The 12,648-nt window shown below is 35.7% G+C and overlaps 1 protein-coding gene across 3 annotated transcripts in view; it reads right to left on the minus strand.

The window, feature by feature from the left end:
- Positions 1-12,648, minus strand: part of SMAD2 (SMAD family member 2) — a 90,569-nt gene that overhangs the window by 13,085 nt on the left and 64,836 nt on the right. For all 3 annotated transcript variants that reach the window (XM_070779007.1, XM_070779005.1, XM_070779006.1), the window contains 2 exons: positions 2,716-2,769; positions 1,299-1,511 (listed from right to left, as the gene is read on the minus strand). In XM_070779007.1, coding sequence (XP_070635108.1) covers positions 1,299-1,511; positions 2,716-2,769 — 267 coding nt within the window. The remainder of the gene's footprint in view (positions 1-1,298; positions 1,512-2,715; positions 2,770-12,648) is intronic.

The raw sequence follows: 12,648 nt of genomic DNA on the forward strand, positions 1-12,648 counted from the left end.
CCTCCTGTTACATTTCTATGCAGAGCCCTAATGAGAACATAGAAAAATCAGAACTATTTTAAAGAAGGGTTAAACTAGTTAAAGAAGGGTGGATATTCAGAGGCCTTCGTCACTTACAAGACATCTGAGTACCTCAGTGAGATTATGTAAAGTTTATACATCAAGCAAGATCTGAGAAATTTCACACGGAGCCAACAAACATCTCTGAAGTCACTAGCACTTTGCAGTATCACAGACTCTTCAGTGATCAGCATTACTTCTCATAGGAGGTAATGGTTAATTAAATGAAAACAGAAGCACACTATTATTAAAAGAAGTTTCTTTAAGGTGATGAGAATTATGTTCAGTTATTTTAGTAGCACTCAAACTATTTCCCTCATTGTCAAAAAACAAAAACAAACAAAAAACCCCAGTGTGCCAAAATGTTGCTATTCATATGTCTTAAATACATGCAAACTTACCACACTATGTGTTAAAACTAAAGATTCAAAAAAAATTAATTCATTTGAAAATCAAAATAGTAAACTTACTACATATTAACATAAACAAGTTTATGAAAACTAACTATTTCCCAAAGTAAGGAAAAAATTAGTGAGAAGAGTTTTATATCTTTGCAAACCTCTTAATGTCTGGCTTAAGACAGAAGAATTCTCATCAGAGTCTATGTTTAACTTCTTGCAAAATCGCAAGCCTTGTAAGCTCTGGAACACTTCACTGTCGAATCACAAGAGAATGAGAGTGAAAATGGCAAATGGCACCTTAGTACCATTACGAAAACAGTTTTCACCTCATAAACTCCCTGAGACGGTACCTGGGACAACCACATTCTAAGATCCTCTGAATTATTTCTGAACAAGTTAATGGTGGTTTTTGTTTTAGATATCTTGCTTTAGATTAATAGTGTACAGATCTATGAATTCACTGAAGCGGAGAAAAAACTAGGAGATGTACACAAACTGAAAAAAATTCATGATTTGCTAAAATTACAACCCTAAAATCTGAACATGACAACTTTATGACTGGTAGAGGCTCAGCAAAGGAATTTTAACACATATTTACTGACGGACTTCCCAGTGTCGAGGGTGCCAAATAAAGAGAAACTCAAGATAAAAGTTCGCAGAGAGAGGAAGGATCACCAGAATCACTATTGAAGGCGGTGAAGCTGTGCAACCTGACTGCACTTAAGCTGACAGAGAGAAGGCAGGCTTTCCTGCACACAATCTCTTGATGTGGTAAACCACGCAGTGCTCACGTTATGAGTAAACGGCACTGGTTTCTCACAAGGAAAACAAACATACCTATGTGTCTTCTTGTCATTTCTACCGTAGCATTTCTGTTTACGTTGGAGAGTAAACCTAGGCAGAACCTCTCAGAATTTGATGGATCTGTGAAGCCGTCTACGGTGAGCGAGGGCTGTGAGGCATGGAAGGTCTCTCCAACCCTCTGGTTTAATTCATAATATGCTATTGAACACCAAAACGCAGGCTCTGAGTAAGTAACTGGCTGCAAGTCTGGCAGAGGGGAAAAACAAACCCATAAAAGAAATGTTGTGTGAACAATTCAAGCCATGTCAAGCCAAGAATAGACTGAATATCATTATCTTTACATGTTCTATGCCAGCCTATACTGGCAATAGCCCAGGAAACAGACTTAACATCTACATCACGAACCCCAGATTCCAAAGATCACAGCAGATTTTCAGTTTCTCAAATTTCCCCTATCTCCTTAAGTCATCCAAATCTTCAAACATCTTTTTTAGGCTTTATGGTGCATAACTTGTTCCACTAGTAATTCTACCCCAATTGTACCACATGTAAAATAAGTCAATTTGCATTATACAATTAATTTTGGGTAGGATCGAGTAGAACAAAGCTAAAGCAAGGATTAATACATCAACAGCCCAAGATTAAAAAAAAAAAAAAAAAAAAAACCTGTCATGACAGGATACAAAACATGACATATTTTTGACATTTGTCGATTTTAACATGAGTTTCTCACTGAGTTACCCTAATTACAAAAAGAGAAAGCCTGCATATACACAAGAAATAAAAATACAACACAAAGTATGCAAGTGGAAACACAATGTAAATCGAAAGAATCTACGTATTTCATGGGAATACAAAGACCATATATATTTAAGTGCTGTAATTTTGATTAAATTGCGTAAGGAATACCACAGGAAAAAAATGACAATTTTGCAGAATAAATTCCAATGTGTAGAAACTAAAGAGAAATTGTGAAACTGTATAAAATGAAGACCAAGGTGCATATACACCCACAAACATACATATGCACATGTATCAATACAAATACATACACATTAGCAATCACACATATGTATCTCCCATATCACATGTATATGCGAGCAATATGTCTCTATATTTATCACAGTCTCATATTAACAACTGCTATTATAAAATATAATAGAAACTAAATATACCCATAAAGTCTAGCCATATAGGACATAAAATTCCTCATGAACAATGCATATGATTTCCATGAATAAAAATTAACTTCTTATATTCATTATGTGCCAGGAGAAAGGTGTTTTAGTAATATTGAGGCACATTATCAGTATCATTTTTAAAAAAGCACTAATTTGAACAAGCATCTGTTATTCATTGAGCTCTCTTTCTCCTATATATGGAAAATAATTACCAGAAAGGACATTTAAATAAAAAGGTGGAAGAGTACTTCTAAGCATTTGCAACTTACCCAAACTATGATTAACAGGGGAAAGAGTAGTAGGAGATAATTCTGCTGGAGATCCTGAAACAAAAGGATTCAATTTTAAAACAGCTTATGAAAGAAAGTATTTTCAAAACCTTTGACCAAATAATAAAATTTATTGTATCTAGCTGTATTAATAATCATAAATAATAACACAGATAATTTGCCAAGAATTCAAATGCTTAAAGGGACGTTTAATTTTGGGAGCTTCAATATATAAAAGATAGAAAAAAGTCCTGGTTTCAAGTGACCCTCTTGCAAAGGCATCTAATGTTGCCAGTTCTTGGTGTACCTTTCCAGAAATATTCTACAAACCATACAAGCAAATTTCTGTGCCTCCTGCTTTTTATGTACAAATGGTAAACACAATTCTGAACTTTGCTTTTTTATTACATATTCTTCTGTATCAACATCTAGAGATGCTGGTACATTTCCTTACTATTTACTTACACATCTATCCATAACATTACATTATAGTATATTATGATCCCATGTTGACAGGTGTTCAAGAACCAAGATTCCAATGAGCAACTAATCTTGCACATTTTGCATACTCTGAATTGTATCTGAAGAATAGACTCTAAAAGGGAAATTGCCAAATCAAACGACTTTCCATCTGTAACTTGGATAAGTTTTGCCGAAATTGTCATCTACAAAGGTTGTATCAGTTTACACTCCCAGTCACAAAATAGTGAGGGGAGGCTCATGTGTTATTGCTGATAAATGAGAACAAGGTCTCAACAAGTATAGTTTTAATTTGCATTTCCCTTATAAATGACACTCAGCAGCTTGATATTTGTCTATATTTTATTTCCTTCCTGTAAATAGTCTGTTCTTTTCTTTTGCTCAATTTTCTATTGTGGTGTTGATCACTTTTCTCACTGATTTACAGAAGGCTCTTTATGTTTTAGCAATATTAGTCCTTTCATTGTACGGGATGCAAATACTTATTCATCTGTCTTATTTTTCAGCCCGATTTTGATTAAACAGTATTAAAAAACTTCTATGTGACATAATTAATCAATCATTGGGGGGTATGTGACATTTTGATAAAAGTGGTGATGGGGAAATTCTTTTCTTACTCTTAACTTTAAAGAAATACTTCTAGTATTTGCCTGTTAAGTATGATGCTGGTTTTGAGGATAAGAGATAAAATTCTTTATTTAGAAATTTTACATAAATAATCATAAGCAGTAAAGATCTGTAGATTTATGTTATAAGCACAAATGTTATGCTGCTTCATAAAGTCAAGCTAGAAGCTTTATGTCTTTTCTATGTTCTGTAACAGTTTAAATAGTATTGGAATAACATATGCTTTAATAGTTTGGTAGAACTCCTGTGTGAAATCATTTACAGTTAATCATTTTCTAGGGTTTATTCTAAGACATCACTCTATTTCCTCTACGAAAGATGACTGTTAAGACAGCTCTACTCTCTGGAGTCAGTTTCAGCAAACTATATTTTCTTAGAAAAAAGTATTTGTTTCTTCCAGTTTGAGGTAAACTGGTTAAATCTAATCAAGAAAATAAGGAAGGAAGGGGCACAAACACAAAAAGTTAAGAAGAAGAAGGAACACCACAGACAGAAGAGTGAGACATTACTTCACTCAATTTCAGGCAAATTTTGAAACATGTTTGCCGTAAACTGTCGTTAAATAATCATAACTGTAGGATACACTTTGTTTTCTCATTATCCTCTACATATTTTGAGAACGTTACCCAAAAAAGCAAGACCTACAGCTCCCCAGTTTTAAAATTATAGCAATGGCGCCGATGTAGAATAAGGCCAGAAGCCCCCTGATGTGCCCCTCCCTCTCCACACCACCGTGAACTAGAACACCAGGCACACAGGTGAAACGGCGGCCCCCACGCGAACAAACGAACCAACAAATACAGAACAGGTGATGATTTCTGAGAAGCCAGAATAGCCTTCTGTAACAAAGTTCTTGTGTTCTTTTTTGTTCCTCAGTTTGAAAAATCTGTTGGCAAGTCATAACAGGTACAGCTATGAAAGGTCAAAACATATTTAGAACAATGAACTAAAACCCACTGCTGTTTCCTGAAGCTAAGATAAAATAAACAGAGCCACTATTAGAAATGGAGGAAACGGCCCAATTTTTCATATCTTTTAACTGCTTACTCTCTCTATTAAATACTTATTAGAAATGACCAGTAGAGTCATGGTTTATTAATTTTGACTGAGTCCAGTCGTATGTGATGAAAGTTAGAACTGAAGATTATGAAAAGTTGGTTATAATCACATACAAAATTTTTAGAATTAAGATAAAAATGTATTAGGTGGCAGAAGTTTTTAGAAACTTAAAAAAAAAAAAAGAGCCAGGTTAAATCATGATTACTCTGTTAGTTATTCATATATACATGCTTCTACTGAAGTCTGGGACTCGCAGTTATGAGAAGCAATAATCTCACTATTTAAAGCTAGTTTCTATTACTTGCAGCTAAAACATCTAGAGAAATCCTTGTGCACACAAGTTTGCATATATTTGTAGGATACATTTTTCAACAAGCACATGCTGAGCAAAAGGAATGTGAGGTTAAATTTTTATAAGGACCCTCCCAGGACGTTCAGTCCCACCAACAATTTATGAGCATTTCTTCACGCCATGTCACTACCTTTTGACATACAACAATTTGAAAGATTTAAATGGGGCAACTCCTACATTTAAAATTTTTATTTATTTTTATTTTGTTATAAATAGTGCACTCATGTCCTTTATGTCCATTTATCTATTAAGCACTGTCTTTAACCTCTTGATTTGTAGGTTTTAAATCTAGAAATCAATTATGAGACTTCTTATACATATTTCCCCCAAGTTTTTTGGTTTTATCTTTCAAAATAAAAAAATTTTTAATAACATTATTTTTTAGAGCAGTTTTAGCTTTACAGTAAAATCGAGCATTAATAATGTACAAGAGTTCCCATTTACCCACAAATGTACAACCTCCCCTGCCATCAGTGTCTCAGATCACAATGTACATTTACGACAACTGAGGAACCTACACAGACATTATTACTCAAAGCCCACAATTTATATTAGGGTTCATCTTTGGTTGCTGTACATTCTATAAATTTTGACAAACGTATGATGACTTGTATTCACCATTATAGTAGCAGCAATCTGAATACTTATACTGTCCTAAAAATCTTTGTGTATTAATCCCTCCCTCCCCTTGAATCCCTAGCAATCACTGATCTTTTTACTGTTTCTATAGCTGTCTGTGTCTTTTCCACAACGTCATATAGTTGGAATCATAGAGGTATGTCCCCTTTTCAGATAGAGTTCATTTGTAATATGCATTTAAGGTTCCATGTATTTTCATGCCTTTATCTGGCAGATTTCTTTTTAGCTGAATAACATCCCATTGTCTGGATGTGCCATCGTTCATTTACTCATTCACTTACTGAAGGACACCTTAGTTGCTTCCAAATTTTGGCAATTAATGAATAAAGCCACTATAAACATCCAAGTGCTAGTTTCTGTGTGTACCTAACATCAACTTTCAACTTTAGGTGACTACTGAGGGGCATGACTGCTGATTGCATGCTAAGTATGTGCTGCTTTGTAAGCAGCTGCCAATCTGTCTTCCAAAGTGGCCATACCATTCATTTTGCATTCCCATTAGCAATGAATCAGAGTTCCTGATGTTCCACTTCCTTGCCAGATTTCAGATTCTGGTCATTCTAAAGGTATGGAGCGGTAATGTTCTAAAAGTCATTTACTTAAGTTTATCAACCCTTTCTTCTGTGGTTTTATATCTTGCATAATTCTTGCTCAGATTATTTTAAAACTTCAAGTTCTCTCCAAATGGGATTCATGTTGATATGACTTACATATTTAGTATCTATTTTATAACTTTTTGAGAAATATTAAAATTAGTTTGAATTTCTTGAGCAAAATTAATGGCAAAAAAATGTATATTTTACTTTTTTTAAGTTTCAGTATATAAACTAACCATAATTATCATTCAAATAAAAAAATAGACTTATTCTTCCAAAAGGAATACATGGGAGGCCAGAAAAGTTAGTTAAAGGCCTAATTAAAATAATTTCATTTTATCATCTTTAAATTAAAATTACAAAAAAACAGTCCCAAAGAACTAAAATTATCTATGATTTTGTTTTTATACCAAAAAAGGCTTAAACATATGATTTTTTAAAAACTCATTTACTGAATACAGAGACCAATCACATTCACAAACCTTTCAAAAAACTGATCGTCATGCTGGCTTACTCCTTCCACCATATCCCTACCTGATCACCAACCAAATCCTACCTCAGCAAATACTGCAAAAGCAGGCATTTTTCTCCATCTCTTGAGAAACACGCCAGAGGAAGCCTATTGCAATAGTCAGGAACAGAATTTCTAGAATCTGAGATCCTAGGTGCAAATTCCTCTCTTTCTATCTATCCTTCTATGACATTAATTGTGGTACTGCTTTTTATGAATTAAATACCTGCTTTTAATTTTTCATAATGAATATCCACTTGTTGAATAATTCAAAATGCTGCATCAGAAGTTTAATCTGTAAAACACTGTCGAACTTTTGACACAGAATGGTAAAAATTTGAGATTAAGCAAAAATAAGACATAGAAACTACGTAAATCCAATATAAAAACTACATACTTCCTTCGTGTTTCTTTATTATGTTCTATGTGTTTCCAAGTTTTCTATAAGCATGACTTGTGTTCAAAATGAGAATACAGTTGCTCTCCTTTTGTTTTTATTAGTAATTTGTAGAGGGTTCCCCTTATGGTTAGAATATAGAAGACTGTTGGAAAAACCCTTACTCCTACAATAAGAAAGTAACAGAAACACTAAAAAATTGTATTTTTACCAAAAGTGACCCCAAAACTACAGACTCATTTAAATTGTAAGTCATTTACCGAAAGGGATGAGCTCTTCCTACATTAAGTAGGGAGTGGTAACCATTTTCATTGCTGGGAGTATCTGCCAAGTTAGCACACACAGGACTATTCTTGCCAAAGGACAAACCAGCTAAAAATTTAATGGCCACACACAGGCAACTGGAATATGAGAAGCTCAAGCACAGATACAGTCCTCTTCACTAGCCAATTCTAACTCCCATATCTGACTTGTTGAAGGCAGGTGAAAATTCCGAGTAAACCGCACCCTCTATCAGACTAGAAATGAGGGAAGGCGTTCACAGTCTATGAGGTTGGAATGCGGACGTCCCATCTGGGTCCCTGATACACGCAATAGAGATACGAAAACAAGCAAGATCTCTGAACCAATGAAAGCTTGGGTTCATCATTTATACACAACGTTGATGGATGTTTATGTTTATATGAGACACATTTTATAACAAGAGTCACTTCATCAGAAGGATGTAATTCGAAATGTGCACCATTTAATAAAAGACTCAAAATACATGAAGCAAAAACTGACAGGACTAAAAGGAGAAAGAGAGAAACCCAAAGTCACATTTAGAACCAAGTCAGAGTTAAGAAGATTTAAACAGTATCAGCAATGACCTCAACCAACAATGACACCTAGAGGAACACTACAACTGCACAAAATTCTTTTCAACTGTAAGTGGAACTGTAAATCAAAGTAAGTATACCACACCACAGCATAAAATAATTCTTAGTAAATTCCAGAGGCCTGAAATCATGAAACATAATGGAATTAAGCTAGAAATCAACAAGCTATCTAGAAAGCCCCTACACTTCTAAAAAATCATGGATCAAAGAAATCAAAGAGGAATTAGAAAATACTTAAATGATAACAAATAATAATGAAAAATAACATTAAAATTTGTGGTATGAAGCTAAAATAAGGGTTGGAAGGCAATTTTCAGTTTTAAAAGCTTATATTAGAAAAGAATCAATGGGAAAAAAATAGAAAAGAATCAACTATCTAAATTTAAACTACAATGCTCTAAAAAGACCAAATTTAATGCAAAGTTAAGTAGAAGAAAATAATGAAGAATAGAAACAAATCAAGTAGTAAAAAGAGAAACACAATAGAAAAATTTAACAAGCCCAAAACTGGGTATTTAAAAATATTAACTGATACAGCCCCTACAAGATTTATCAAGAAGAAAAAAAATAAATTATCAGTATTTTAAGTAAATAATCAAGATTTGCATGATCTTGCAGACATCAAGGGGATAACAAAACATTAGAAATGACTTTATAGCAATAAAATTTACCTCTCAGATGAAATGAACAAATATCTTTTAAGACACAAGCTACCAAACCTACATGAAAAATAGAAAATAGAGAATCTAAACAACTCCCAATTTTAAAAACCCTTCCCTTTAACAGATGGTTTCTCTAGTAGGAGCTATCAAGTAGTTAAGGAAGAAATAACAATCCTATGCAAAATTTTTCAGAAAATAGGAGAAAATCTCATCCAATTTAGAGTCCATTACTGATATTGAAGCTACACAAAAACATTACATGAAAACTAAAGACCAAAATCTCTTATAAACACAGATTTGAAAATCCTTTTAAAAATTATCAAATCAAACCCACAAAGATTTTTATTAAAGTGCAATTTATCATAACCAAATAAGGTCAAAATTGGTTTGTTATCAGAAAAATCACTTTGTGAAATTCACTTCAAAAAGGAATAAAACTGTATGATCCTCTCAGGAGACGCAGAAAAAGTATGGACAAAATTCCACGGCCATCATTACAAACATTCAAAGCACCAGGAACAGAAAGAAATATCTTCAGTCTGATAATCTATTAAAAATCCATAATAATTAACATCTCACTTATTCAGGAATTATTAAATGTATTCACCCTATGATCAAGAACAATGTAAAAATATCCATTCTTAGTATTTTTATTCAACAGTTTACTGTAGGTCTTAGCCAGGACAGAAAAAGAAGAAAGCATAAAAATGAGAAAGCAAGAAGTAAAACTGTTTTCAGAAAATCTTAGGAATCTACAGAATACTAGATATGAAAAGTGACTTTAGCAAAGTTCAGGAAAAAAAACCAACAGACAATAATCAAATTTTACTCTATATTCTAGGGATAAACAATTAAAAAATAAAATTGAAAAATAAATTTATAATAACAGCAAAAGGTTCAAACAGTGAAGTATGCATCTCATAACAGCTATACATCTATGCTAAAAACTATAAAACACTGCAGAGATGGCACACCCAGTAAGACCATTACTCTCAAGTTCACAAACCTGACCCTTTTTTCCTGGCAAATTACTTTCCTATTTTGAGAAGATCCTAATCATGACAATCAACTGCTCCTGCTCTGAGATCTCAATTCCCTCAATTTATTTCTAATCTCCATGCAGTCAACTTTAATGGTTAATTCACCTTTTTAATATTTTCTCTAAATACACTCATACAGTATTTACTATGAGTTAGGTTCTATAATTATCCCTAGTTTACAGATAAGGAAACTGGTGCCTACATCATCAAGCAGAGAGCAGAGGGACAATTCAAGTCCAGGCAGTCTAGTTCAGAGGCCAGTCATGCTATCCAGCAGCCATGCATCTGGTTAGAGATGCTGTCTTCTGAGTATAGCATGTGAACCTTATCTAGGGGTACACAAAATGACCAGGTTGCAAGAAAAAAAGGTTAGAACTAAACCAAACCTGTATTTCTTATGATGTTCATTCAGCCTGATCCCTAAAGTCCACAAGCTTTAAAGAATGAAGGCTTGACCAGAGAAATTAAAACACAAAGCAAAGCAAAAAATAACATGTACCTGCTCATACAGTTCTGTATTTTACTTTATTTGTCCTCTGGCTTTATTATTATTTTTTTTTAATTTTATTTATTTATTTTGGCCCCGAGGCTTGCAGGATCTTAGTTCTCCCAACAGAGATTAAACCCGTGCCCTCTGAAGTGCAAGCACAGAGTCCTAACCACTGGACCACCAGGGAATGCCCCCAACTATTAACTCCTCCTATTCCAGAAGGGTTTCAAAGATTAATTTAATCATGTCTTCCCTCAGGAAAAGCATGGACCAGAGTTTAAAGAGAGGTCAATTTTGTTCTAAATTGGGATCCTGCAGCAGTCAGAAAATTCTTGTCATTGCACTAAGAGAATAATAGATAGCAGGTGGAGGACTAGTATTGAAGCAACTTTTTAGCATCTCATGAATCAAATATTCACACTGTCACTGTCATTAGAGTAAATACTTTTAAATGTGTCATTTTGAAAAAGATAGTAACATTTCCTCCATTGAAACAGAATTAGAAATATTAGGTTATGTTCAAAGCTAGCCCCAAAACAATGAATTCATTTTGATTCAGCTTATTCCCCCACACTGGATTTTGACCCATTACCATAACTAAGTCATGTCCGACTCTTTGGGCTCCCATGGACTGCAGCATGCCAGGCTTCCCCATCCTTCACTATCACCCAGAGTTTGCTCAAAGGCACGTCCATTGAGTCGGTGGTGACATCTAACCATCCCATCCCCTCTGCCACCCCCTTCTCCCTTTGCCGTCAATTTTTCTCAGCATTAGGATCTTTTCCAATGAGCTGGCTCTTCCCATCAGGTGGCCAAAGTACTGGAGCTTCAGCAGCAGTCCTTCCAATGAAGAGTCAAGGTTGATAGCCTTTAGGAAAGACTGGCTTGATCTCCTTGCTGTTCAAGAGACTCTCAAGCGTCTTCTCCAGCACCACAGTTTGAAAGTATCAGTTCTTTGGCTCAACCTTCTTTACAGTCCAACTCTCACATCTGTACATGACTATTAGAAAAACCATAGCTTTGGCTATACAGACCTTGGTCGTATAGTCATGTCTATATGACACGACTACAGACGTCTCTGCTATCTCTGTATACGCTGTCTAGGTTTGTCACAGCTTTCCTTCCAAGGCAATCATCTTTTAATCGCATGGCTGCAGTCACCGTCCACAGTGATTTTGGAGCCCAAGAAAATAGTTTGTCACTGTTTCCATTATTTCCCCATCTATATGCCATGAAGTGATGGGACCACATGCCATGATCTGAGTTTTCTGAAAGCTGAGTTTTAACTGAGCTTTTTCACTCTCCTTTTTTCACCTTTATCAAGAGGCTCTTTAGTTCTTCCTCACTTTCTGCCATTAGAGTGGTTTCACCTGCATATCTGAGGCTGGTGATATTTCTCCTGGCAATCTTGATTCCAGCCTATGATTCATCCAGCCCGGCTTTTCACATGATGTATGTGAGTTAAACAAACAGTGACAATATACAGCCTGACACAGTCCTTTCCCAATTTTGAACTGGTCCGTTTCTAACTGTTGTTTCTTGACCTGCATACAGGTTTCTCAGGAGACAGGTAAGGTGGTCTAGTATTCCAATCTCTTTAAGAGATCACAGTTAGTTGTGATCCACACAGTCCAAGGTTTTCTTACAGTCTTGTAGTTAGGGATGTCCTTGGCATAGATCAGCTTGTTGGAGGGCAAGTCTTTGCCCAACTTGTGCTTGGATGTGGAGCCAAAGTTCATGAAGGTCTGGGCCACCACCAACAGGCAGTGGCTACCACCATCACAATGGCTATCCGTGAACCTGGTCTTGGTCAAACACAAAGTGTGTTTTTGATCGCATTCATTCAGAAGCACAGGGAAAGCTGCGGGCAGGTGGGCGCATGGTCAGCCGGGCATCAGCAGCCCTTGGGACATGGGGAGAGGAGCTGGCCTGTGGCCTCCCCATCCTCCCAGCTCTGGCCTACACGGTGACCATGGATTTCCATGCAGCTGGGGAGACAGGTCCAGAGAGCCAGGCAGTGAGTGAGGGCTGTTCCCGCTGCACCATTGCCCCACAGTCCCAAGATGAGGTGTGCATACCCAGAGGTGCTCTCACGTGGGGTCACCCATGGGCATGGCCATGGTCCTCTAAGCCTGAACACTTGCTCAGGACTGGGTTGGCTCCGGGAGACACAGCCCTGCAGACAGCTGATCTCTGACCCCA

This window comes from Bos indicus, chromosome 24 (genome assembly GCF_029378745.1).
Source record: "Bos indicus isolate NIAB-ARS_2022 breed Sahiwal x Tharparkar chromosome 24, NIAB-ARS_B.indTharparkar_mat_pri_1.0, whole genome shotgun sequence".
NCBI lineage: Eukaryota > Metazoa > Chordata > Mammalia > Artiodactyla > Bovidae > Bos > Bos indicus.